Raw genomic sequence first — 24,205 nt, 5'->3', positions numbered from 1 at the left:
GTATGTATGTATACATAACATATATATGCATATATATGTATGTATATGTATACATATAGATATGTATGTATGTATATATATACATATATGTATACATATAGATATGTATGTATGTATGTATGTATGTATGTGTATATATATATATATATATACATATAGATATGTATGTATGTATATATATACATATACATATATATATATATATATACATATACATATATATATATATATATATATATACATATATACATATATATATTTGCAACAGCATAGCTTTAAGAGATAACAAGAGTCTTAAGAATGTGTTAATATCATTTAATATTTACTTAATCTCTCTGCATTTAAAAAATCTATAAGCAAGACATATTTTCACTTTAATCGTCAATAAACGTATTAATTGGTCCCATTGGATAAAAATGAATCATCTTTTAAACAATAGGAATTCCAAGAAAAGCAAATGACAAATGAAAACAAATAAGATAAGGTCAGCCAACAGTATTCGGGCAAAGTTACAATGGCCCTGTGAAATACACAGTCGGGTGTGCTTGTGGATCTTGAGCAAGGTGACAATGCCTCAAAACAGCTCCTCAATACCGAAGTCAATACGCTTATTCATGAGCACGACATCCAAAGTGAATTATCCGTGGGTCGTTTCGGCGTGTATAAATTAATCAGGAACGCCGCCTTGTAGATTCGTTAAGTTTTTCTCAAGATGTTACAGCTCCAGACATTTGATAGGAGTGAAGAAAGACAGTTGGAGCACGTCGCCACTCCACGGCTTGCCGCTGTGTCCGACGCTGTTTAAGGGTAACCCTTTGCCAAAACCAGTTTGGACTATTGACGCTGTCCATGATGAATAATAATTCCTAGATATATTTATTCCAGTTTATTTAGGAGGAGTTCGTGATTGTTCCTTTTCTTTCTAACGTCATCCAAGCTCCTAAACTTGGCTTACAGCAGTTTCTATTTTGTTTCATCATAATTTAAGGGAAGTTAATGAGATAAAGACTCCCATGCTATTTAAAAAAAAAACAACAAAAAAAACAACAAAGTTAGAGGGATGGGTGAGTGAGATTGCAACGTTGAGAACTGAGAGGTTCAGCTGCTGCATCAGGTGAACACAGGCAACTACTCAGCAGTTGACCCCCAGTCCAGTCCAGTGATCAGGCACCATCAAGAAGTACTTGTCCATGGCCTCACAGAAGCGAGCTCTGTACAGCTCTGGAGAGACCACGGTGGGCATCTTTCCTGCAGGACAGAACATCGCAGCTTTAGGGACCGTCATGATGACGTTAGCCGAACATCAGCAGGCCGTAGTATGAGGAGGATTCCTCACACAAAATTCATTTGCATGCTTTTTTATAAGCGGTGACGTGCACGTTTTACAGTCCTGTTCAAGTCTTCAGCCGTGTTCACACCTAATGCAATAAGCACGATAAACGTAAAAAGAAATGTATGCCTCAACAGTATATACAATACTGTACACTGTATATTAGTATGTAAATGATCGATTAATTCATTAATCGATAGTTGATTGACCTTATCGATCGATTAACGATTAATTGATAAGTGGCGATTTCCCCTGAGAACCTAAATTTCACAATGAAAAATGTGTAAGGAACTCATTATTTAACCCTTAAATAGTGTTGAGGGTCCAATGTGTATAACAGTTAACATGACAAGGGGGAAGAGGGAAGGACATACCTTGACCTCCCAGGATTCCAGCTGATTTGACCACCATCTCCAGTTTCTTGTCCCATGTAAACGTCCTGATGTAATCTGCAGAGGAATTGCAGAGAGGAAAGTACTGTATGTTTCCAGCACGTACAGGTGGGCGAAGCTGCTGTATTGACGTCTCTCAGCAAGGCAGCCTGGGCCAAAGTCACTGAAGATGGCTCTGAATTTTATATCTCAAAGTTGAGTTCCCTCCTGTTCGACACAAATGATCTCTCACAACATACAACACTGCACTCACTATTTAACTACAGTCAGACAGGCTGCTGACATATTTAATAGTTATGTTGCTTCTATGTCTTTTTCTGAATAATCATTTTATAAATTGATGAAAAACTCTTTCTTTTTACATTTTTGTTTTTTGTTTTTTTTATACACATTTTATACAGATTTTGATTTGTTACCTATGATCCCAACCACCAGCTGGTCAGTTGCATCGTCTCGCCCCACCAACAGTGAGTAGTCAATGATGAGGTGGCTGGAGAGGAAGTAGGCGTCGCTGTGTATGGCCGCCCGCAGGATGGACTTGCAGTGGGAGCGGATGTACAGCGGGTTGTCGTGGATCAACTTGAGGAGGTTCTCGTCCAGAAGCACCACCTCGCAGCTCTCCTTGCCCGAGTCCGTCTTCACGTTACGATTTCTCAGGGAGCCTTTCAAGTCGAACACCTGCACAGGGAGGGCACAGCTGTGAATTCTAGCTGGAGACTGACATGAACACACACATACAGTATGTATATATATACATACATACATACATACATACATACATACGGTCTCTGTGAGGAAGGTTCATGACCTTTGGCTGCACTAGTTTCAGTTAATCAATTGATTTTCAGGCCTACTTTTAGTTCCTTAACTAGAAATTGGAAAGGGACAAGTGGAAGCAGTTCACAGACAGACAGGCATTCTGCTTATTCAAAACTCATTTTTAAAGGTCCAGTTTGTAAAATTTGGCTTGATTTATGACTTTCAAATCGGTGAAAGCTTAACATACCGCCCATAGATACAGGATGGGCCAAAAAAAAATTTGACATAATTTTGCAGACCAATAATTTTAGGAATTTGTGTTGAAATAACCTCAACTTTTGACCCAGTTGATGTGTGCCATGTCACAGGCGGTGCACATATTGAACACCTATGAAACCGGTCCCATAATAAAGTTATGATGTTCAACACCTAAGCTGTTCAGTTTCATTGAGCTAGACTTAGTAGATATGTGTATATATATGTATATATGTACATATATACATATATACATATATATATGTACATATATATATATATACACACACATGTATATATAAATATACATATATACATATATATGTATAAATATATATATATTTTTATATATACATATATATATGTATATATATATATATATTTTTTTACCTGAGCCATCTTGCGTCCATAGAAGAGGTTCTCTATCACAAGAAGATCCAACTTCTTCTCCGTGTTGTTCTGGGAGTTCTTGTAACCGATTCTGTAAACACCCAGGATCTTTGCCAGCGCCGTGGGTCGCTGTCACACAGGGGCGGTTGTTTTATATGTAACAAACAATACCAGCTCAGACGAGGCAACAGCACCTTGTGTTTCCCCCCTTTGGTTGCCTACCTTCTGCTGCACCGCTCCGGTGATGTAAGTGAAGTAGTTAGGAGCAAAATCCAGGAAGGACTGCACCTCCAGTTTGGGCATCTGTTTCAGTATGAAGCGTTCATCTGACAGGACATTGAAAAAGAGTTGGAATTACATTAGTATGGTCTCATGGCATTGATTTTGCATCTACAGGCTTCAGTTTACATTGCTAGTCTGGGTTTCACATGTGTATAAATACAAACCAAGATGACATTGCTTTTCTTCATCTATTACTTCTCTTTTTAAAGCAGCTTAACGCAACATTCTGACCCATTCAAAACATGATTTACCTTCAGTTGCATAGAAAACCGCTCCGGACTTCCCGCCGCGAGCCTGCCAGTTGACACAGTGGGACAGCGAGCGGATGAAATCCTCCTCCGTTGACTCCATGATTTCCTCACGCATTCTGTGAAACTCGGCAGCGTAGTAGATTCGGCAATAGAACTTGGCACTGGCGTCGGAAAATTCTACAAGAGGGGAGAGAAAAAAAAAAAAAAAAAAAATCAATGTTGATAACGGACACGAGACGGCAGACAAACAGCAAGAGTGAAATGAGAAGCAAGAAAACAGCCAACAACAAACTCACGCAGCTCAATGTGCGGGTTCGAGGTTTGTTTCTTTTGCTTTTCCATCAAGTCTGCGTCACCTGCAAAAAACATTGTAAATTTAACAATGGGCACAAAGTGAACAATCGGTATTTATTTTTTATTTTTTTTGCAATCAGTGGAGGAGGTGGAGACGTACTGAGAGGATCAGCGTCCATGCTGCTGCGACTCAGCTGGGAGGACACTTGCTCACTGGTCCTGGCAGGGCTGCTCTTGGCCCGACTCTCTCCAACGCTGAGCAGCCACAGACATGAAGCCATTTAAGACATGTACAGCGAGACTTATTTGGTCATTAGGTGACAAAACATAGGCAAATAATACATTTTTTTTTTTTTTTTTATGGAGAGAGAGACAGGAACTACTGCGGTAATTCGCGTTGCCTTTTCTTAAAGCCGGAGCAACACATTGGTTTTGATGGAGGGCTGTTGAGGATTGAGAAGAACTTTTCTTTCAGTAGGAAATAGCTTGAACTAACCTGTGGACTTATATAGTTAGAAGGTGTGAAGATCAGCAAAGGACTTATTTTAAATGAATGACTCGATAGAGTAAAAGGAAAATAAGTGACTCAAACTGCTAAAAGTGTTAAAAGTGGATGTAGAAAGTTCACAGAACATCAGCATCAGAAGTGTAACTCATTACACACTATGCATAGTAATCTCTTTATACAGGTGTTTTCCCTGGGGCCAAGTTTGGAAATACTTTATAATGATAATAATGAATAATTACTATATTATAAATTGATAATTAATAAATAATAACTACGGGCACAACAGCAGTGATAGTTTCAGTTTTCTGGAGTCAACTGTCTGTCCAAATGATATTCAAGATCCAAGAACTTTATTCGGATGAGCAGTGACGTGACAAAATACGCCATGACGCATATATAATACTGAACTCTCGTACACACCTGGCGGCCTGTGAAGTTTCGTCACTGCCTGCGTTTGATGCCTTGTAAAGATCCTCCAGCGCCGTTTTGTACTTCTTGCAGCTGTAAAGGGAAAACATTGTATAATTATTAATAACATTACTCTAATGAAAATGTATCAAGTTGCACTGTGATGTCAAGGGTAGAATGACAAAGAAAAGGCTGCCGTCACCTGAGAGCAAAGGCAATGATTGAGCTGGGCTCTTTTTCGCACACTGTTATCGGCACCCGCTCGTGCTCTTCCATCAGGTAGTGCTTGTCGGGGTCACTGTCGACACAAACAACGGCACAGTTAAAGACTGGAAGAGCAACAAGTTCACATTTTCAGAACTAAAACCAATAGCCATAAATAACAATAATTTAGTACATAAAAAAAAAAAGAAGCATTTTTAAAACACAATGTTTATGAAAAATTATGACGGGGCTCACGAGTGCTCTTATGTGGTGACGCACTTGCAAACAGATTCATTTTCTTAAGGGATTATGGTCCACTTCCTGACAGACATGTGAATGCAAAGGATAGAAAAATGCAAAGGAGCGCTCTAATGTGGGCTCTCGCAATATCGCAGTCTCCATTCAAACGTCTGACTACATCTTTTTATCCAGAATGGACACTTTTCGTAATTTGCCATATGGGGATATCATAGGGTTGCGTTGCATAGAACACACAGTAGTGTGAAAACTAGGAAAGTCCGATATTTTCGGCCGATAAAAGCGTTAAAAATTAATATTGGAAAATATCGCTATTGGGATAAAATATTATAAAAATATGACTTTTTTTTTTTTCAAAATTTCTCCCATATTTAGTAGTCATGCCAAAGAATGAATTCCTCCAATATCACTAAATAGTAAATAACAATACTTTACTTTACTCGTCTCTACTACGCTTGATGATGTCATCAAACTGCATCGAAGCGTTAACGCGTGTTTCAGCAGAGCGGTTTTAGTGGTGGCTGCCCGCTAACAAAATAGCTCGTTCGTAACTGACGACTATCATTTTGACCAGAATGTTTATTTTTATTTGGAAAACCTTGAAGTCGTTACATTTATCACTATCTCTGCATCCAGCGGGACATCACAATACAAATTAGCCATAATGTGTTCATTCCCCGACTGCATATATTGGTAGATATCGGTTGAAATCGGTATTGGAAATTAGGACTTGGACAATATCGGGATAACGGATATCGGTAAAAAAGTCAATATCGGACATCACGAATCAAAACATTAGCTCAACCTGGAAAATCCATCAGATGTGAAATGTAAGTGCTGATGTCCCACTGAGAAGAAAGCAACATGTTGCTGAAATACGCATTGAATCTCATTTTTCTATTTCAATAATTTCACTTAACTTTAGCTGTAACTTTTTAATCAGTCCTAAATCTAAACTAAAACTGATCTTTTTTCAACTTTAATCCATGACTTACAACGGGAGAGGAATAGGGTTGTAGCTGTTGCCGGGCAGAAAGTTGGCAAGAATGGCTTTCATGGTGGACTTTTCCTTGACTTGACTGTCAGTGGAGCCCAACAAGTGTCCGTCAAACACATCTGACAACAAGCAAACAGACATAAAACAGATGCGTTTAATCCAAAGCAACAGGCTTTGAGGCGGATGTTGACGCCTCAAGATCCAGAAAAGATTTCATTTGTTTTCCCTCATAATAGGATTATTTTCAATATGTACACAACCAAAATGCTAACATTGTGTAACAGATACAGTGAGTGAGTTGTGTTTGTTGGTACCTTCTGGAATGCTGACTGTGTCTTGCTCAGCGGCAGAGGGGGCGGGATTGACAGGTTCAGCTGCACCTTCCACTGGTGAGGGCAAAACTGCTGCGGGAGGCATCGGGTTCAGGTAACGATCCTCTGGAAGGAACAGCATCAATTCACAATTTACAATCAGAGTGGCAACTTTTTTTGAAAGACAGCAAGAGGGTCGGTGCACTGTTATTTTACCTTTTTCACCGTTATGGATTACAGGTGATGGATTACGAGGTGATGACTCCAGAGCACTCTGAAATTGATAGATGTTAGAAATTTGTATTTGTCAAACATTGGGAAACAGTTATGTTAAGTTATCAAGAACGAAACGCTGGTTCACTGCTTGAAACAAAAGAAAAACACACCAGCACACCTGCAGCAAATGCACACATTGTTTTTGACAATTTACAAATTTCAAATTCAAAAATTCAGTTTTTGAATTTTATTTTAGCAAGAAAACGTGACCCAATGATACAATATTGTGTGCTCCAGTGCCGCCAAGGCAGTTCAACTTTACTTGCATTTATATAATATTTAGTCAAAGTTTATAGATACTTAGTGGATACTACAACGAGAACAAACGCGTGCACTAATAACCAGGAGCCGCTGCAGACACACAGTAAAACAGTGTGTGTGAAGACGGTTAACGGTGTGAACCAACCTTGTTCTCTTCAATGGCCGCCTGTCTGTACCTGCCTGGGCTTGGAGGGACAGACAGCCGCTTCCTGCCTTTCTCCTGCTGAAACAGGTCCAGCAGCCTTGGAGAAATAAGTGGACAATTCAAATGCAATTAGAGTAGCAATTTAAAGTGAAGACTCACATAATGTAGATACAGATATACAGTTGATGAGGTGACGATTTGAGACCTTTGAGTGCAATGTATTTTTGTTATAAAGGTTTCAATCTCTAAAAGAAAAATCAGACCCACAGTAGGAGAAAAGTTTACTGTCTTAAGAAGAAGGCGACTCTTTATGTCTTAACATAAGACATAGAGTCATAGGACAACATCTACCCCCCCCCCTCAATTTGGCAAAGTGGCCTCAAGTGATCCATTAAGCTTCAGCCCTAGATTATGCTTTAAACTTATCAATATCAATTTATACAGTCTGCTGTTTTGCTCTCTTCTTATAGGTAATCATGGATTAATACAGTGACTACAAAGACAGTAGACTGAATTATATTTTTCCTCTCAGTTTTATTTGGATAATGTATGCACTATCAATGTAGTGTTATTCCGGTAAATGAAATTCAATGTTTCTCCTTTCTATTCAATTTTTTTTCAAGTTGGTACACCCACCTGCCATTCCAGTGCTGCAAAGTCTCACACAGACTCTGCTTCTTCATGACCAGTGACTCCAGGACAGTTTGCAGCTGCTGAGGTGAGTCCAGACTGCACGTCTGGAGTCGCATTTGAAGCTTCTCAATCCAGCCGCGAAGCTCCACCTCTTCCATCTGAACACACACAAACCAGACGACAGGGAAACATCGTCATTATTAATTGTTTGATACTTAAAGTCACACCAAAGTTTGTCTTTGAAGAAGGGAGGTTCATTTTAAAAAGATGCAGTTGGATTGCATAGGAACAACCTCGGGAGTGAGTAACAAAGCAAATATGTATATTTATATATAAATAACATAAAAGAACCTACATCCTTTTGGGCAAAAAGATCTTCCATCTTCTCCTCCCGCGTCTTGCTAAATGTGTCCGTTTTGAGAGAAGTGAGGCGATCATCGATGGCCAGGTACACCTGAGTCACTCTGAACAGAGAGCAGAGAGTCCTGTCAGAGTACTGCAAACACTGCAGACGATGCAGTTCACACTGAACATTAGGGAAAGTTGAAAAACAACATTTACAAATGGCGGCAAATTTGTTTTATGCAGCCCACCAAATTGTATTTTACGTACGTAGGGAGAGGTTCTATGTGATTATGAACAGTTAATATGTTTTTTCCCACAAATATCTTAACTGAAAATATGTTTCTCAATAGCTTATGTATCATGCAATCATGATACCAACCAATTTCAGAAAACAGAACTGTTCATTTTCACATCTCCAAATCAGATTTAGTACCATGAAAAGGATGCAAGTTTAACAGTTTTAATATCATTTAAGTACAATGAACATTAAAAAAAAATGTAGAATATATACTTTAATAAACAAAATGGTGGCCATTAATAAAAAAAAAACAAAAAAAAAAACAGTAAACTAAACATTAATCCTTTACTTTTGAGAGAAGTCTTTCAGGTCCTGCTGCAAGTTGCTTTTCGATGGTCCGAAGTTCTTGATGAAGATCTTTGGCCGAGGAAGACAAATCTCCAGTAGCCTCACAGCAGTGTAGCTCGGGAAGAAGACAACATTTTTAATTCACGCATTTAATGGTATTCCGTCAAGCACAGATTTTCTCATTTCATTAAACAGGACAAGCTCACTTACCTAAATGACGCCACCATCTGGTTGTATGAGAAGTACTGGTGGTAGTCTTTATGGATGGAGTGTCCGCAGGGCTCCGCATTTGCCCTTCTAGTGTACTGATGGCCATAGAAGCGCAGCTCCAGGTATTTGGCGAAGGACATCGACCAGGAGTCGTCTGACAGAGGCACCACTGGTGTCACCTGGCAAGCAGGCAGAGGGAAACATCAATGAAGTATTGCCTACAAACCCCACCAAAAAAAATTTATCATGTGAATTCACCAAAAAAAAAAAAAATAAATTCAATTCAAATATGGATCTCAGTCAAACCGCTGGAGGTGAGGAGACGGAGACGGTCGTCGCCAAACCTGTTTGCAGATGCGGCACCAGGAGTAGTTGAGAATGGTGTGCTGATACCCAGGCACAGGGGAGTCCAGCTCCTTCAACACGATCTGCACGCAGCCGCTGCCGTGGACGAAGCGACGGATGTGGTGCACCATGGGAGTCTCGCAGAACATGCTGGGGCACTGGTAGGAGGCCCTTCATGGCAGGAGACACACAGCTTTTACAGCTACAAGTTTGATGATGTCATTTAATATGTCTCTCTAACAAGACATGCATGTCTGTAGGCAGAAAAAAAAAATCCCCAAAACATTTTTGAACACATTTTGAGGGATTGTTACTATGTATCACCTGAAACAATATCGCTCTAAGAATACACCAAGGGAGAGGTCATTCTTTCCATAAAACTCCATCGTGACAATCCTGTTCACAAAAGGGAAAAAAAACAACAACATTAAAACAACATTTACACAAATCCTGTGTGTGTGTGTGTTTTGTTTTTTTTCTAATACCATGGGCTCACGCAGGCATTCGGGGCATTGTTGGATTGAGCTGACGAACTGCTGAAAAGCACACAGAGCCTCTGATGGTTGACAGGGTTGAGGCAGTCCTGCTGAGAAGAACAAAACCAGAACAAGAAAAGCGCGTCATTAACATGCTAGTACATTAACATGCTCGTACATTAACAAGTCGTCACTTTAAGAAGGTTGATGGCTAAATCATGAACCTGCAAGGAAAAAAAACGCTTAAAATACTTGATTCCAAAGCACATTCCTGGTGTTATTTACTTTCAAACATTCATTATGACTTATCTTTATCTTTAAATGTTGTTGTGGATAATAGGACGTCGTCCTTTAAAACCTTTAAAGCTGAGGTATAGAGAGGACATCTCTCACAACGACATCACTTATTTATTCACTTTTTATTGGAATACAAGGGCAGTTATATTTCAGTTAACTTTTCATCGTTGAATGACATTATACAGACATGGGCAGACTACGGCCTGGGGGCCATATGTGGCCAGTTAAGCTTATTAATCCGGCCTGCCGAACTTCAAGAGATGATATTAATAGGAAGTAAGTCATAAAATAGTGGAATTTTGTGTGTTTTAAGAGTAATTTCAATAAAGAGCTGAAAAAAAAAAATACTGTGGGGTTTCCAAGGCACTTATTTTGTTAACTTTGCTTTGTTCATTTTCAATTGAAATGAAAGCTACATATGTTTTCTACATATCTCTCATACATACTGTATTTATAGGCCACCTCTGTCAAATTTTCCAACCCATTATCGCCCACCAGTCAAAAAGTTTGCCCACCCATGACAAAGTAGAACTCAAAGTAAGCAGAGCTTTTTAAACTGAGACTAAAATTGTAAAACATAAACACTAGCAGTTGCTAATTAAATAGGTGTTTCAATCACAACAAGGAACAACACAAATAGATGTGAAATACAGGATTTTTGCAACATAAATAGGGCTTACAAGGAATAATGATTAAATTCATTGCTGTTTTAACAGTGTTTACCTTGGAGGCCCAGTTGATATCAGCCTGTTTGTTTGACTTTTCCTCCTCACTCTCAGACTTGGGTGGAGGCTTCAGTGTAGCATCCAAGGCTCTGCTCTGAGAACCTGCAGCAGCAGCAGCAGAAGGATTCAAAGTGCCAAACGGGTCGCTGGCTTCTCTCTGCTGAATGCGGCCTCCCCTCGCCCGGTACTCTGCCACCATTCTGGCCAGGTCCTGGCTGCCGCCCAGCTGCTCCACAATGCGGGTTCTGGTGAGACAGTGTGACGGCAGTATGTTGATGGGCCTCTGCTGCTGCTGCTGCTGCTGCGCACTGTTCGTCGGTCCACTCCCTTGGGTGGAGGGAGCGGGTTCTTTGAGGAGCTGCCGCTTTCGACGCCCTTCCATTTCTTTAAAGTCTTTGTTGAGGAGAGGAGATAGGTAAACCTACCAGACACAAGAGTAAAAGTTAACGTAGGAAAAACACACTGGAGTGGTAGCAAGTAACTATGTATTGAGGGTCCAGTGTGTGAAATATGGCTTGATTCATGATTTCATATATTTTAGGGCTGTGAAACGATTATTTTTTTAAATTGCGATTAATCACAGAATCTTCATAGTTAACTGCGATTAATCGCGGTTTGAATTGCATGTATAAAATTCTGTTATTTTACATTTAAAGGCAGTTTTAACCCCACAAAGTAAAGTATTTCTTACCAGAAATCGGCCAGAGGGGCCGACTACGGCTTAGTAAGAAGGGACAAAAGGCCGTGTTCACACTGGGCACGGAAGTGCCGTAGCCAGCCCACTCTGTTGCTCTCTTTCGTGTGCATGTGTGTGTTTGTTTTCATTTCTCTCACTCGGTTTAGACACTGACAAATATAACGTACACAAATATGATCGCATTTGTCAATCGCGGTACTTTATTTTGAAAATTGCTTTTATTTTGAACCTCTACTGGATTTTCTCGCGTTTCTATGAATGACTTCCTGTCCAGCTTGACGCGAAGCGCTCGCGGCTCGCGCACAACATAGACACGCAGCGATCACGAGCCACACCGGTTGCAGAGGTGCGCGCCGCTTAGCGCCTGGTCTTAACGACACCATCGGTTAACGAGGGCGCCGAAAGGAAGCGGCGCTTCCGCTTCCGGTGTGAACCCGGCCTGACGTCTGGAATGCGATTTTTAAAAAAATGAACGCGTTACGGATTGCATTTAATTATTTGCGATTAACGCTGACAGCCCTAAATATATTGGTAAATGCTTATCATACTGCCCATAAATACATTAATAAAAGAATATAATCACAGCACAATAAAAGTCATTTTCAACGGTTCTCATTTACAGTATATAAGTCAAGGCAGAATTCTTGAAAAACTTTACACACTGGACCTTTAATTTACAAACGCAGGGAGAAATGTTGACTGCTTCTCTGGGAAACAATGTTTGATCATACATTGATTGAAGTCACGAAAGCTAAATACCTGTTCAGGAAAGTAGTCCCGACTGGGGCAATGCATGCCAGCGGGTGTAAGAAGGAACGGTTTCTGAAATGTAATGAAGGGTGAAATGCACAGAATAATGTCCTTCAACTCCTGCTTGAAAACGGAGGAGATGAACTTCAGGTGGTCGTCTGAAGAGGCGACCTGCTCGGCGACAAACATCCCCGTGTCGTCCTGCAGAGGGTCTGGAAAAAACCTGGCAGTGGGCGTTTCTCCACCTTCGCCGTCCTCCACGTTAACCGTCGGCTCTTTCGAAAGGCTTCCCTTTTCTCCGGCCTCTCCTTCGACCGCGCTGACCTGAGTGTTCAGGCCAATGTCCTGGTCGTCCTCGGTGAGGGACGGAGGACACGCGGGTTCCAACTGTGCCTGCGGACTGGCGTGCGGCGACGAGGTCCCCGCCTCCGCTTTGCAAACCTCCTCGGTGGAGGATTGCGATTTTGGACGCTGCTTGTCTCGAGCGTTGACGTCTTCGTCGTCCAAAGAAGAAGCTCCTTCCTCAGTTTGCGAACTTCGTCCGGCATCTTCGGCCTCCGCGGGTTTTTCTTTGCCTCCTTCGTCCGTCTGGTTCGCGTCTTCGGAGGCCTCCAGCAGGCACGGGAACGAAGCGCTTTGGGTCACGTTTGGCGGCATGGCAAACTCATCCATGAGGAAAGAGATCTCCAGCTGGGAGTGGTAGGCCACGCACACCATCAGCCTGATGATCTCTTTCACCCGGGCCAGCTCATAAAGAGACGCGCCGCGGAGTTTGATAGAGCATCCGAGGTAAGGAGGGCAGCCTTCGAAGAACATCAGCGTCTTCACCTCATCTGGAAGAAAAACACAGTGTTGTTTTTTTGTTTGTTTTGTGATCCTCCCCCAAACACACTGTAGCATAAGTGGCAAAAAGCCAAGTGAGTCATAGAAAAGTTGATCGAAAAACTGCTGCTGAACCTCAATTTAAGTTCAAGCTGAAAAAATAGGGAAAGTTGAAAAACACAATTTACAAATAATACAAAACTTGTTTTATGTATCCCATGTGTGCAGTTAAGAGCGTTTTTCACAAATGTCACAACTGAATACACGTTTCTTAATAGCTGATACCAACCAATTTCAGATAACAGAACTGCTCATTTTCACTTTACTAATCAGATTATTCACCTGAAAAAGTGGCAAAGAGTCAATTTAGTGAAAGAAAACGTGATAGAAAACTGCTGTTGAGCCTCAATTACTCATGTTGGACTGTGTAAGTGCTCGCGACTGAATGCTCTTCTAGTTAGCAGGTGGCACTCCACAGAGCAGTCGCCGCTACAAGGTTGTGCGAATAACAGCCAAACTCGGAGGTCAAATTGACTAACAACAAAAAGCGCAACATAAAATCACTACAAGGCTACGTTGCTACATCGAGTGGTTGCTGGTGTTTTGTCTTACTGTTGGCCAGGGTGAAGGGCTGGATACAGAACTTGTGGCAGCTTCCCAGACGAGGTTTAGTGAGCAGCTGGTCCATGGACAGGACCAGGTCCCCCTGGGTCACGCGACTCACTCTGTCCAACACTTGCTGAAATCAAGTTAGGGAGTTTCAAAAAACAAAACAGTGGTAATAGAACCACATAGCACAGGGCAAAATGCACCAGATGATCATTTTGAAATACGGCCCATATGAGTAACTCATTGGATGTTAGCACAAAAAAATGATATTACATTTTCTGACACAATGGCAAGCAAAGTTTTAGAGTATGTGACAAACTACAATCTACTTAACCTTTTGTTTTTTTTACGAAACTGATGAGCATTGAACAGCTTTACAGAGAACACAGAAGTAATTCTACACAAATACAATCGCATGCAACATCTGTGTTCCACCTTTAATAGGAAGTAGATTTGACGTACATCACGGCCTAGTACTGCGAAGTACAATGACCCCCCCCTTTCAGCTGGATAGACTCCAGAAAATGACTGCGATGTATGCTTTTCACGAAACTTTGGTCAGTCTATGAGAAGTCTTCAGAGGAGTGTAAAATGGGTAAATGAGTGAATACGTCTCTCCCAGGGAGACTGTAGATAATTGATGTGGTATCAAGTTCAGCAGGGATACGATGCATCTTGGGGAGGATTTTGCACTGCGCTTCAATAATGTTTTTTCACCACTCTGGAAGCTCCCTTTCAAAACTGTTAGATTTTGTTACTTTGTTTGACTCAAAATCCTATTTCCTTGATTTATTGTCTATTTTTCATCTCACAGCGTATGTGGCACTACTTTTGTACCATCTCAATGTTCACAGTAATTTGGTTAAATAGATTTGAGAAAAAAAAAAAAAAAAAAAAAAAAAGGTCAAGTGTGTAAGTTGTAAAGCACAATGTCTGAGTGAATTTTAAGTCATCTACTGCAGGTTTTGGCATTATGGTGCTACGGTAACTCATTGGCTAAACTCATTTTGCAGTACTTGCACTCCACTCACCGGTTTGACGTTGATGACCAGCGTGATGCCGTGCTCTAGCAGCATGTCCTGAGCGATACGCGACACGGTTTTCTCCACCAGCACAAGGTTTGGACGGACGTCCACAATGCGTTGCACATAGTTCTTCAGAAACTCTCGCTCCTTAAAAAGAGGCGGGGAGAGAGAAAGAGAGAGAGGGAGGGAGAGAGAGAGAGTGCAAAGCTGAGCGAAAAGGTTTTTTTCCTCTGTGACGTGGAACTCAGTGGTTTTCGACTGACTCGCTTACCTGTAGAACAATGGGATCGATGCATGTGAACTTGGTCTCCTCTCTGTAGAGGTACTCTATGGAGCATTTCAGCAGCAGAATTTTGGGATTCTTGATGTACGAGTTCATCTGAATTACACATTCAGAAACCATCAGGATTTAAACAAACTGTATTTTTATGGCTTTCTTCCAGTCAATATTTGAAAAATAACGAACCAAACATTTTAAAGAAAAGAAAAAAAAAATACTGCATAATTAATATATTTTTTAGCTTCACACAGTTATGAGTTTCAAAGACAATAGAAATACATTATTTTGAGAAAATACCTTTTTGTGGGCAATGCTCTTGGTGCACACAAAACCGTTCACGACTGTCGAGTCAAATTTTCTTCCACCTGGAATCTGAGGAAACCAATGGGGACGGTACGGAAGAGGATTAGGGCCACAAGAAAAGAAAAAAAATACAATTACAACGAAATTCCGGCTTTTCATGTTGACTTTTTTCCCCACAATTTTGACTTTATTCACAAAATTTCAACTTAAAACTTGAAATGAAAACTTAAATAAAAATCTCCTTATATAATATTTTTTTCTCTTCTTGTGGCCCTAATCCTCTCCCGTAGGATAGAGACAAACTTCCAACATCAGCCAATGCATACAACATTGTGGTCTGCGTCATTCAGCTTTGCATAAACCAATTAAAAAAAAATGAACTGCCATTGACAGCAAACCTTTTTAATGTGCACTAGCTGTCGGATATCCATGTCATCGTCACAGTTGCGGACATCGGGCCGGACTGTCTGGACGACCTGTCGGACCACAGGGACAATGATGTCCCTCCAGGACAAAGACAGGGACTCGCTGTAGAGCAACTGCTGCAGCAGCGCCATCATGTGGCTGTGATTTGCTGATCTGAAAAATGAAATCAGAGCAAGGGGGTTGTTTAGAAAAAACACTTTTCGCGAATACGGCGCGCAATAATCAACTGTTCACACAGTCAATCTATTAAGGTCTTGTGTGCATATCGTTAGCCTGATAGCATCATTGCCCAAGTCATTTTTTGGCCAAATTGAGACATCCGAAAAAGATACCAACGTGCTTGCCAAAAAATATGTTTTTTCTTGTTTTCCGAAAAGGTTCAAATATGACTTAGGCGACTATGCTATTAGGCTAACGACATGAGAAAACACATATTATTATCATCGTGCAAGACAGGCGGGTTGTCATTTTTAACACACAGCAGCCGTTCCATGGCCTTCTTCTCTCCATTCTCCTCTCTGAGCTGGTCCAAAGAGCTGTGGTGCCAACCAAGTGGGGTGAACAGCATCTCTTTGGCTTTTTCCTCCACACGGCGGTTGAACAGAGACTCTGCAGAAAAAAAAAAAGAGTTTGGATGAGAGCGGTGATTTGTTTGTCTGTGTAATAAAAACTAATCCAAGGCAAGAGTAAAAAAAACAAACAAAAAAAGAAACTGTGTGGTCTTACCCTTGATGAAGGCATCGCTTATGACAATGTTTTGTCCTCCATCCTCAGACAAGAGAAATTCAGCTGAAACAGTGGAAGAGAAGAGTGACTCCCAGATTGCCGCATCATATGCCGTTAGGTCTGACATCTCAAAGTGCAACACCATTCAAAAAGGGGAGAAACAATCAGCTAGAATTCAGTCAGCATTTAAATAAGCCCAGCGACTGTTTCAAACACACCTTTGACTTTGGTGGAACACACAAAGCCTCAAAATCAATGGGCAACAGTTTGCTATTATCTGAGCATTTTCGGGCAACATTTAAATTTGAGGTTATTCCGATTTTGTTATGTTTTGTTCAGTGCCATGTCTAAAATTGAACTGTGGACACCTGTTATGTTTGAGGACCCTTATCAGTAAACATTTAATTATAAAGCCAAAGCCAAAGCCAAAGGCGTCTCGAAGTAATTTGGAAAATCAAAGAGAAACCAACTAATTCCAGAAGGAACAGCGGCCAGGAAACATTTAGAATTTGAAGTGCAAAATAAATTTTCACTGCTACACGGATCATACCAAACTTTATCCGTCAATCTGTCTGCCAGATCAAACTCATCAGTTAGTAAACCTCCAGGTAGGTTTCCGTAAGTCAACTATGATGACAATCTACCTCTTTCTGCTCGGGCTGTATAGCGAAAACCAGAAAAATAAGAGAAAATTAGAAGCTAGATCGTTCTCCTATCTGGCTGCCCTGAAAAACAATCAGACCGACTTATATATTGATGAAAACTAGTAGAATCCCCCCCCATTTCTCCTGTATTAGCCTCCCAACATTGGCTACCAACCAGTTTCTCACGGTTCCTGAGGCACACGTTCTACTTATTCAAAAGTCATCTTAAAAACTTCTCTACTCTGTGATAAAGTTTATGGTTAGGATTGGCTGAGCAAACCTTATGAGATGCAATAGTCCAAGACGGCATGGAAATGCTGTTTCTGCTGGGGCTTTGCTGCTGCTGCGCCACCTTTACAGGTCATCCAACCCTGAGTAGACCCTCGATCTGACTGCTCAACACCTACAATACTGATACCGACCGCGTAATCACTGTCTGTGATAACATCTGCTCCTGTAGCCGACAGTCTCCACTGTCTGCAAATGCCACTGATGATCTTGGTTAACGTTGTAGCGTTATCTGTCTGTCTAACGCCCCCTTCTGGTTCAGGCGTGTGATTTCCCATCATTCATTTGAGAGCCAGGATCCGCATGAGGTTTCCACCTTTAAATGGGGCCCTATTATGGTCTGTTAGAGATTAAATAAATTCATTTTGGTGGTCTACTTAACACAATAAAGGAGGATTGTTTGGTCCAAAATCTTTGAGCTTGAGCAGAATAAGCCTGAAGAGCAATATTTACATTTCTGCTCAGAGGGAAGAGATACATGTGGCGGCTTGGACTGCTTCTTGATGTGAAAATTCACATTGTTTTGCTCCATGTTCAGATTGATGGAGGCAGCGGAATCGCTGTCCACTACCGACTGGTAGCTGCTCACTGAAGTCCTTTTGCTGGGCCCTGTAGAGTCTGGACAGAGAGGCAAATTAGAAGGTGCGGCTGTGCTTTTGAGAATCAAACACTAAACCAAGAAGATGCACAGGCAAAAGAGATGTATTAAAGGGGTGCTATTATAATTTACGGCTTTGCTAAATTAATTTTGGTCATCTTCTTTAACAATAAACAAGTTTTCTTGGGTCAAAACATGTCGTCTTTGGGCTGTACAGGCCTTAAAAAGAGCTTTTCTCTTACTCAGCCGGAAGAGGCTGTTTTGGCTCTCACTGCTAGCGCTAAAATGGCATCTAGCTCTCATGCAGTGATGCCTTGCCCACATAAAAAAAAAAAAAAAAAAGGCGGCAGAGGTGTCACTATGATCACCAGCGTACGGAAGAAGATTAGGGCCAATAGAAGAGAAAAAAATTAAGATATTTTTTTTTCCAATTCGAGAATAAAGTTGAAATTTCGAGATTAAAGTCGAAATTTCGAGAATAAAGTTGACGTAAAAGAGACAACATTTCGAGAATAAATTCCAAATTTTGCAATTAACGTCAATGTGAAGTAAGCCAAAATGTCAAGAATAAAGTCCAAAGGTTCTGCAGTTTACTCTTAACTGTGGGTAACTGGGTTAATCCACCATCCATATCATTAATCTCAAAATTTCCACTTTATTCACAAAACGTCCTCTTTCTTCACAAAATTTCCACTTTATTTGCGTCAACTTCCTTCATGAAATTTCTACTTTTCACAAAATTTCGTCTATTTTTATGTCAATTTTTTTTCACGAAATTTTGACTTTATTCACGATATTTCAACTCAAAACTCGTAAGGAAAATCTCCTTCCAGCAATATTTCTTTGTCTTCTTGTGGCCCTAATCCTCTTTCGTATTAGCGTGACTTGTGAGAAACAAGGAGATCTAGTAAAATCCGAAACGGCTCATTTCAGCGCAGCCACACGGAAGAAGTCAAACCATCTAGAAATGCGGTAGTTGCCATTTTTTTTCGTTCTTTGTGTGTTCAATTGCATGCCAGTCAGGCCAAAAGACACGCTCAAGAGCTACAAACAAATGCTGTTATTTTTTTAAAAATAGAACCCCTTTAAAAATGTCACACTAAAGCATGAAATACATACTGGGCATAGCGTATTCATCTGCAAGCTGCTCTGAGTCACTGTCATCAAACTTGATGTCCTTAAACCAGGATGGCTCAGAATGTCCCTCCAGGGAATTGACACTGTCGCTGTCTGGAGATGGTGTTTCTGAGAACTCTGTGCTCTGGACACAAAAGGGGTTTGAACGTGAGCAGATTAATTTTGATTGGTCTGAAACACCATCTTAAGTTGTGTCTTGCACTTTTATTTGATGACTATGCTGATTTGATCGATATTAAAATGTTATTGCAGCAAAATGATGTGAAAGCTTAAGAAAAAAAAAAAAAAATCTAAAATCATACTCAACATTGAAATTTTTTTTGAAAGTATGTCATAGCAAGGGCATGGCTGCAGAATTCCTTCGGGAATGCATGAATAAAAACTCTTACCTGAAGGGGGCGGTAGAGAACATACTCATCTCTGAAAAGCTGGTCATGGTGAGTGACACAGTCCAGCCAGCGGCCATCCACGAGTGCCTGGCCTATTGCTATAGCTTGGGCCCTGGAACACAACAACGAACCAGAGGAGTAAATACCATTAACGGAAAGGCAGATGTCAATTCGTACATGTGTTACCTCAGACTCAGTATAAGGCATTTGTAACAGTAATTGCCCCTTTCTTTGCTGATCTGAGCACAAAATTGACAGAAACCTTTAATTTTAATAATAATACTATTATTGGTACGCTAAAACTTGCCGAATATCTTACAGAACAAATGAATGACTCAGAAGAATAAACGTCACTTACATAGAAGAAGCAAGTAGCAAGAAGTAGCAAGAGTAGTAGTCAATTCAAACCACTGGAACGCATCTTGGATTGTGGACATTTAAACGTAAAAGCATTTTCATAGCCACAAAGGTCAAAGGGAAAACTGATACCTGGTGGAAATGGTGCCATTCCTTAGCAGCCAGTTGACAAGTTCTTTTCCCACAATGCAGTTGGGGTACGTCCTCAGCCAATACCTGTGGTCCTGGAACTCCATTCCAGTGTTATTGTGGCAAATTTTCTTCCACAAGTCCTTCAGCTGGGAAGAGTCCTGAACGATAATATATTAGGTTAATATGAGCAAAGATGTTTGGTTACTGCTCAAGAACTTAATGATGGTCACACCATCATTGTTATACATTTAGCATAAAATAGGGCTGCAAAAGTTTAGACTTTGCGTGAGACACTGAAGAATATTTAAGACATGACATTACAATCATGCATTGTATTCTCCTCTTAATTTGATTAAGTAAACTGACACTGACATTAAATGTCTAGTGTGTAATATTTGGCTTGATTTATGATTTTTATATTTGTAAACGATTAATATACTCGCAGTACAATAAAAGTACAGTAAAAGTAAAAGTAAAAGTACAGTAAAAGTTCTTTTTTATATATATATATATATATATATATATGTATATTTCTAAGGAACTTTTACTGTACTTTTATTGTATATATATATATATATATATATATATATATATATATATATATATATATATATATACATATATATATATATATATATATGTATATGTATATATTTATATATATATATATATATATATATATATATATATATATATATATATATATATATATATATATATATATATATATATATATATATATATATATATATTTATATATATATATGATGTCGCTGTTTCTCCTTCAAAATCTCCAAATATTTCACACTTAACCTTTAAATTTAACAGAAATGTAAAAATCCTGCCAAACAATGTCAGTATATTATAGCCTCTTTAAAATACTTTGAAGTAGTAACAACACTGTCAATGGATAATATAGATAGATAGAAAACTAAAGCACACACCAATAAGAGCTTCCTCTCCTCCTCATTGGGGTCCATCTTGCTACCGATCTTAGAGCTTGAAATGGCCCGACTGGATGGCGGGCTGACCGAGCTGTCGTACGAGGGCATCATGGGGGGTCCAGCACGATCAAGCGACAGGTTGGTCACACTGGCAGACCTGCTGAGAAAACAGGAACCACCGATCACGCTGTTCAGCAGAAGCAAAAAAAAAAAAAAAAACAGTGGAGCAAACCTAAAAGCAAACACAGAAAAAAAGGACTCGCCTCTTCCTTCCTGGTGACTTGCCCAAGTCTTCTTGTAACGTTGCCATTCGAGAGCTGAGGCTACTGCCCTGAGGTTCCTGGTGAATCACACTAATTTAGCGCACACACACACACACACACACACACACACACACACACACACACACACACACACACACACACACACACACACACACACACCTATTATTCTTACTGCAGTATATTTTAGATTTTCTTTTTTGAAAAAACACAAAGAGGATTTTTGTTTAAAGTCAAGCGAGAAAGCAGCGGCTTTGCTTACAGAACGCAAAAGCACAGAGATGTGAAACATAGTAGAACAGCAAGACTCACTTCTTTTTCATCCCAATAGGAGCTTTTCTAAGCCAGGAGAGAGAAAGGAAATAAATTTGCCTTAAAGTCAGAAGGGAAACGAGCAGGAAGCACAGCAGTTAAAAACAACTGATGAAACTCAAGCAGGACCGTTAAAAAAAAAGAAAAAAAAAAGAAAAATGCATGCAATGCAATGTGACAGGATCTTTCAATTTTATTTATCAAGAATTTTTCAATGATTGATAGTGGCAGGAGGTGGAGGAAGAAAGTAGGGAGTGACATACAGCTACTTATAACAGTGCTAAACCCACCTTTTCAAACAGGCCTATTTGCTATAACTCTTGATTTTAACGTTGTGTTGCGTTCTTTTTTTTTCCTTTAAAGTGACCTTGAGTGTCCTGAAAGGCGCCTTTAAATAAAATGCATAATTATAAAGCATATAAAGTGTTGCAGCAGTGCGTCTTTAATTGTGAAAGTGCTTTGGAATGACAGCAGATGTGATTTAATAATTGATTTAGTGATTCGGATTTTTCTTTCCTGAGACTAATGACTGCCAAACAATATAAATCTGATCCAGTATAAAAATATCATAATATGTGCGCACTGTTTTAATATGTTTGCTTAGTGTAATATTAATGTGGCGGGATTTGTGGGTGTGTGTTTGGTCACTAAGAACGCTGCAAAGAGTGAAAGAGCGCGATCTTACATTTCCTTCTTATTGAAAGAGCTTCTTAAGCAAAGAGCCATTCTGGGAAGCATGTTTTTCTTCCAGAGGCTTCTTAATATCTGTGGCAGTCACCGAACCTTCGCTGACCAAACACGAAAATGGTGGAATATGTATCGTTTTTTTTTTTTTTTTTATCAATACATAAAATTTACACTGCCATTTTAAGTTGTGTGATCATTAAAAACAGGAAAGGAGCATCACTGTTTTGGCATTAGGAAGAGATTCACATGCACCAACGCAACCCCGTAGCTAACTAGGCCAATAGACTATAGAATAGGACTGCACTACTAGAGGGGAAGGTTTTTATTAATTAATTTATTTTTAATTTCTGGCACAATTTTGATTGCACTGATGAACATTTTATCAAGAAAATTATTCAATTACTGGGTCAAGTTAGAGTAACACCTTTGCCGGGTGTTTTGTAGACGAAGACGATGAAGATGTGCGACTCATCATGGCAAAATCATTGGTTGGGGGCAAAAAAAAAACATTGCACCACGAGACAAGGTCCAAGGACAGCCGTCGTCAGAGTCCTGAGGCCAAGGACAGCCTAGGATCAAATTCTGACAGGGTCAGGAATTCTAAGATAACTGGGATCGATGATCACCGCAACATAGAACCAAGAACATAAAATGCCGAAGAATCGTCACTTAGAAATGCAATAAATGAAAAAAACAAACAAAAAAAAAAAACCTTTGAGAATTTTAGACTTTTTCTCAACTATGTCAATAAAAGAAGAAGAATGGTAACGAAACTCAAACAAAACAAAAATCAAACAAACAAAAAACCCGCCTCAGCTCGAGGGCACTGATGCAAAATAGTGTGCTTGGGCTGACTGGAACGTTCCCCCCCCCCGGACTCCTTTAACTTTTCTCTGAAGCTATATTTAATTAAGAAAATTTACAGAAATGAACAACTTAAAGCTGAATAAACATATATAAATATTAAGGAAGTCTTAAAAATAGGAGCAAATAACACAGCTGTGTTGTGCAAACAAGATTTGAAAAGGCTGAAAATTCTGAGAATAGGGTCAAACTCTGACAGAAGTATTTTTTGTGGTAAGCATGTAGGTTTGGGAGATTATTGATGTTGACACATTGCCGTATCTAACTTCAGGCCTTTATTGTTGACCGTAAAAAGGAAAAAAATGAAAAAAAAAAAATGAAAGAACAAAAAAAATAATAAAGTCATTCCAGGATGATAGTGGAGAGAGTCAACTCTTTTCTATCTTGACGTGTGTCTGCGCGCGTGCTCACCTCTGCCACGTCAGGTCTTCCTCGAGGAAAATGTTCCTGCTGGCCTTGCGTCCACACACGGGCGTCCGCGGCTCGCTGGGCTCCAACACGCACACGGAGCACGGCGAGTCGGACAGCGCGCTCAGGTCGTCTCCGATGGAGCCCGAGTCGGCTGAGTGGGCGTAGTTGAGCGCTAGCTTGCGACAGTACGTGCAGGCCCTCAGGTCTCCTTGGTGCGGCGAAGTGACAAAGTGCAAGAGCATGAAGGAAAACAAGGAATTAAAGAAATTTAGGCACCGAATGGAACGGTTTGTGCACGTTCTATTGCTGGATTGGAGAAGGAAACAGTAGTTCTATGCAGAAGTGAAGTGTCCCGAGCAAAGCCTGCTGTATCTCGACATGTAGAAAGTCTCTAATGCAGAGCACTAAACTTAATAACAAATAATTAACACATCTGTGATTACCATATAGAGTCATGGAGACTTAACGCAAGGCCCTGTTTCAGCATGTATGCAGAAAAAAGTTGATTATATTGGGTGAATTAGATTCACTTTTTTTTGCTCTTTCGGACAAAGTCAATCTTTCAGCTGCCATGTAATGTCCATT

At 40.1% G+C, this 24,205-nt stretch overlaps 1 protein-coding gene across 6 annotated transcripts in view; it reads right to left on the bottom strand.

Moving 5' to 3' along the window:
- Window positions 1-298: 298 nt before the first annotated feature.
- The window catches only part of pikfyve (phosphoinositide kinase, FYVE finger containing), a 29,377-nt gene continuing 5,470 nt past the window's right edge, over window positions 299-24,205 (bottom strand). For 2 of the 6 annotated variants that reach the window (XM_076030817.1, XM_076030816.1), the window contains exons 6-43: window positions 23,621-23,828; window positions 21,659-21,685; window positions 21,329-21,418; window positions 21,066-21,225; window positions 20,122-20,279; window positions 19,633-19,744; window positions 19,226-19,367; window positions 17,962-18,126; window positions 16,577-16,639; window positions 16,330-16,459; window positions 15,823-16,003; window positions 15,419-15,493; window positions 15,113-15,220; window positions 14,848-14,988; window positions 13,820-13,946; window positions 12,395-13,218; window positions 10,937-11,359; window positions 9,926-10,026; window positions 9,765-9,836; window positions 9,440-9,611; window positions 9,096-9,274; window positions 8,887-9,000; window positions 8,310-8,418; window positions 7,958-8,112; window positions 7,322-7,418; window positions 6,856-6,913; window positions 6,643-6,765; window positions 6,327-6,447; window positions 5,072-5,167; window positions 4,882-4,962; window positions 4,114-4,208; window positions 3,956-4,015; window positions 3,660-3,836; window positions 3,349-3,452; window positions 3,127-3,255; window positions 2,139-2,400; window positions 1,705-1,779; window positions 299-1,248 (exon numbers count right to left, since the gene is read on the bottom strand). In XM_076030817.1, the coding sequence (XP_075886932.1) occupies window positions 1,133-1,248; window positions 1,705-1,779; window positions 2,139-2,400; window positions 3,127-3,255; window positions 3,349-3,452; window positions 3,660-3,836; window positions 3,956-4,015; window positions 4,114-4,208; window positions 4,882-4,962; window positions 5,072-5,167; window positions 6,327-6,447; window positions 6,643-6,765; window positions 6,856-6,913; window positions 7,322-7,418; window positions 7,958-8,112; window positions 8,310-8,418; window positions 8,887-9,000; window positions 9,096-9,274; window positions 9,440-9,611; window positions 9,765-9,836; window positions 9,926-10,026; window positions 10,937-11,359; window positions 12,395-13,218; window positions 13,820-13,946; window positions 14,848-14,988; window positions 15,113-15,220; window positions 15,419-15,493; window positions 15,823-16,003; window positions 16,330-16,459; window positions 16,577-16,639; window positions 17,962-18,126; window positions 19,226-19,367; window positions 19,633-19,744; window positions 20,122-20,279; window positions 21,066-21,225; window positions 21,329-21,418; window positions 21,659-21,685; window positions 23,621-23,828 (5,630 nt within the window). In that variant the 3' untranslated portion in view covers window positions 299-1,132. The remainder of the gene's footprint in view (window positions 1,249-1,704; window positions 1,780-2,138; window positions 2,401-3,126; window positions 3,256-3,348; window positions 3,453-3,659; window positions 3,837-3,955; window positions 4,016-4,113; window positions 4,209-4,881; window positions 4,963-5,071; window positions 5,168-6,326; window positions 6,448-6,642; window positions 6,766-6,855; window positions 6,914-7,321; window positions 7,419-7,957; window positions 8,113-8,309; window positions 8,419-8,886; window positions 9,001-9,095; window positions 9,275-9,439; window positions 9,612-9,764; window positions 9,837-9,925; window positions 10,027-10,936; window positions 11,360-12,394; window positions 13,219-13,819; window positions 13,947-14,847; window positions 14,989-15,112; window positions 15,221-15,418; window positions 15,494-15,822; window positions 16,004-16,329; window positions 16,460-16,576; window positions 16,640-17,961; window positions 18,127-19,225; window positions 19,368-19,632; window positions 19,745-20,121; window positions 20,280-21,065; window positions 21,226-21,328; window positions 21,419-21,658; window positions 21,686-23,620; window positions 23,829-24,205) is intronic. The other 4 variants (XM_076030819.1, XM_076030818.1, XM_076030820.1 and 1 more) reach the window with 4 other exon arrangements.

Source organism: Nelusetta ayraudi, unplaced genomic scaffold, assembly GCF_046127955.1.
Source record: "Nelusetta ayraudi isolate G7.1 ecotype Tasmania unplaced genomic scaffold, CSIRO-AGI_Nayr_v1 ptg000031l, whole genome shotgun sequence".
NCBI lineage: Eukaryota > Metazoa > Chordata > Actinopteri > Tetraodontiformes > Monacanthidae > Nelusetta > Nelusetta ayraudi.
Note: the sequence above shows the minus strand (reverse complement) of the source record. Positions and strands in the feature narration are given on the sequence as shown.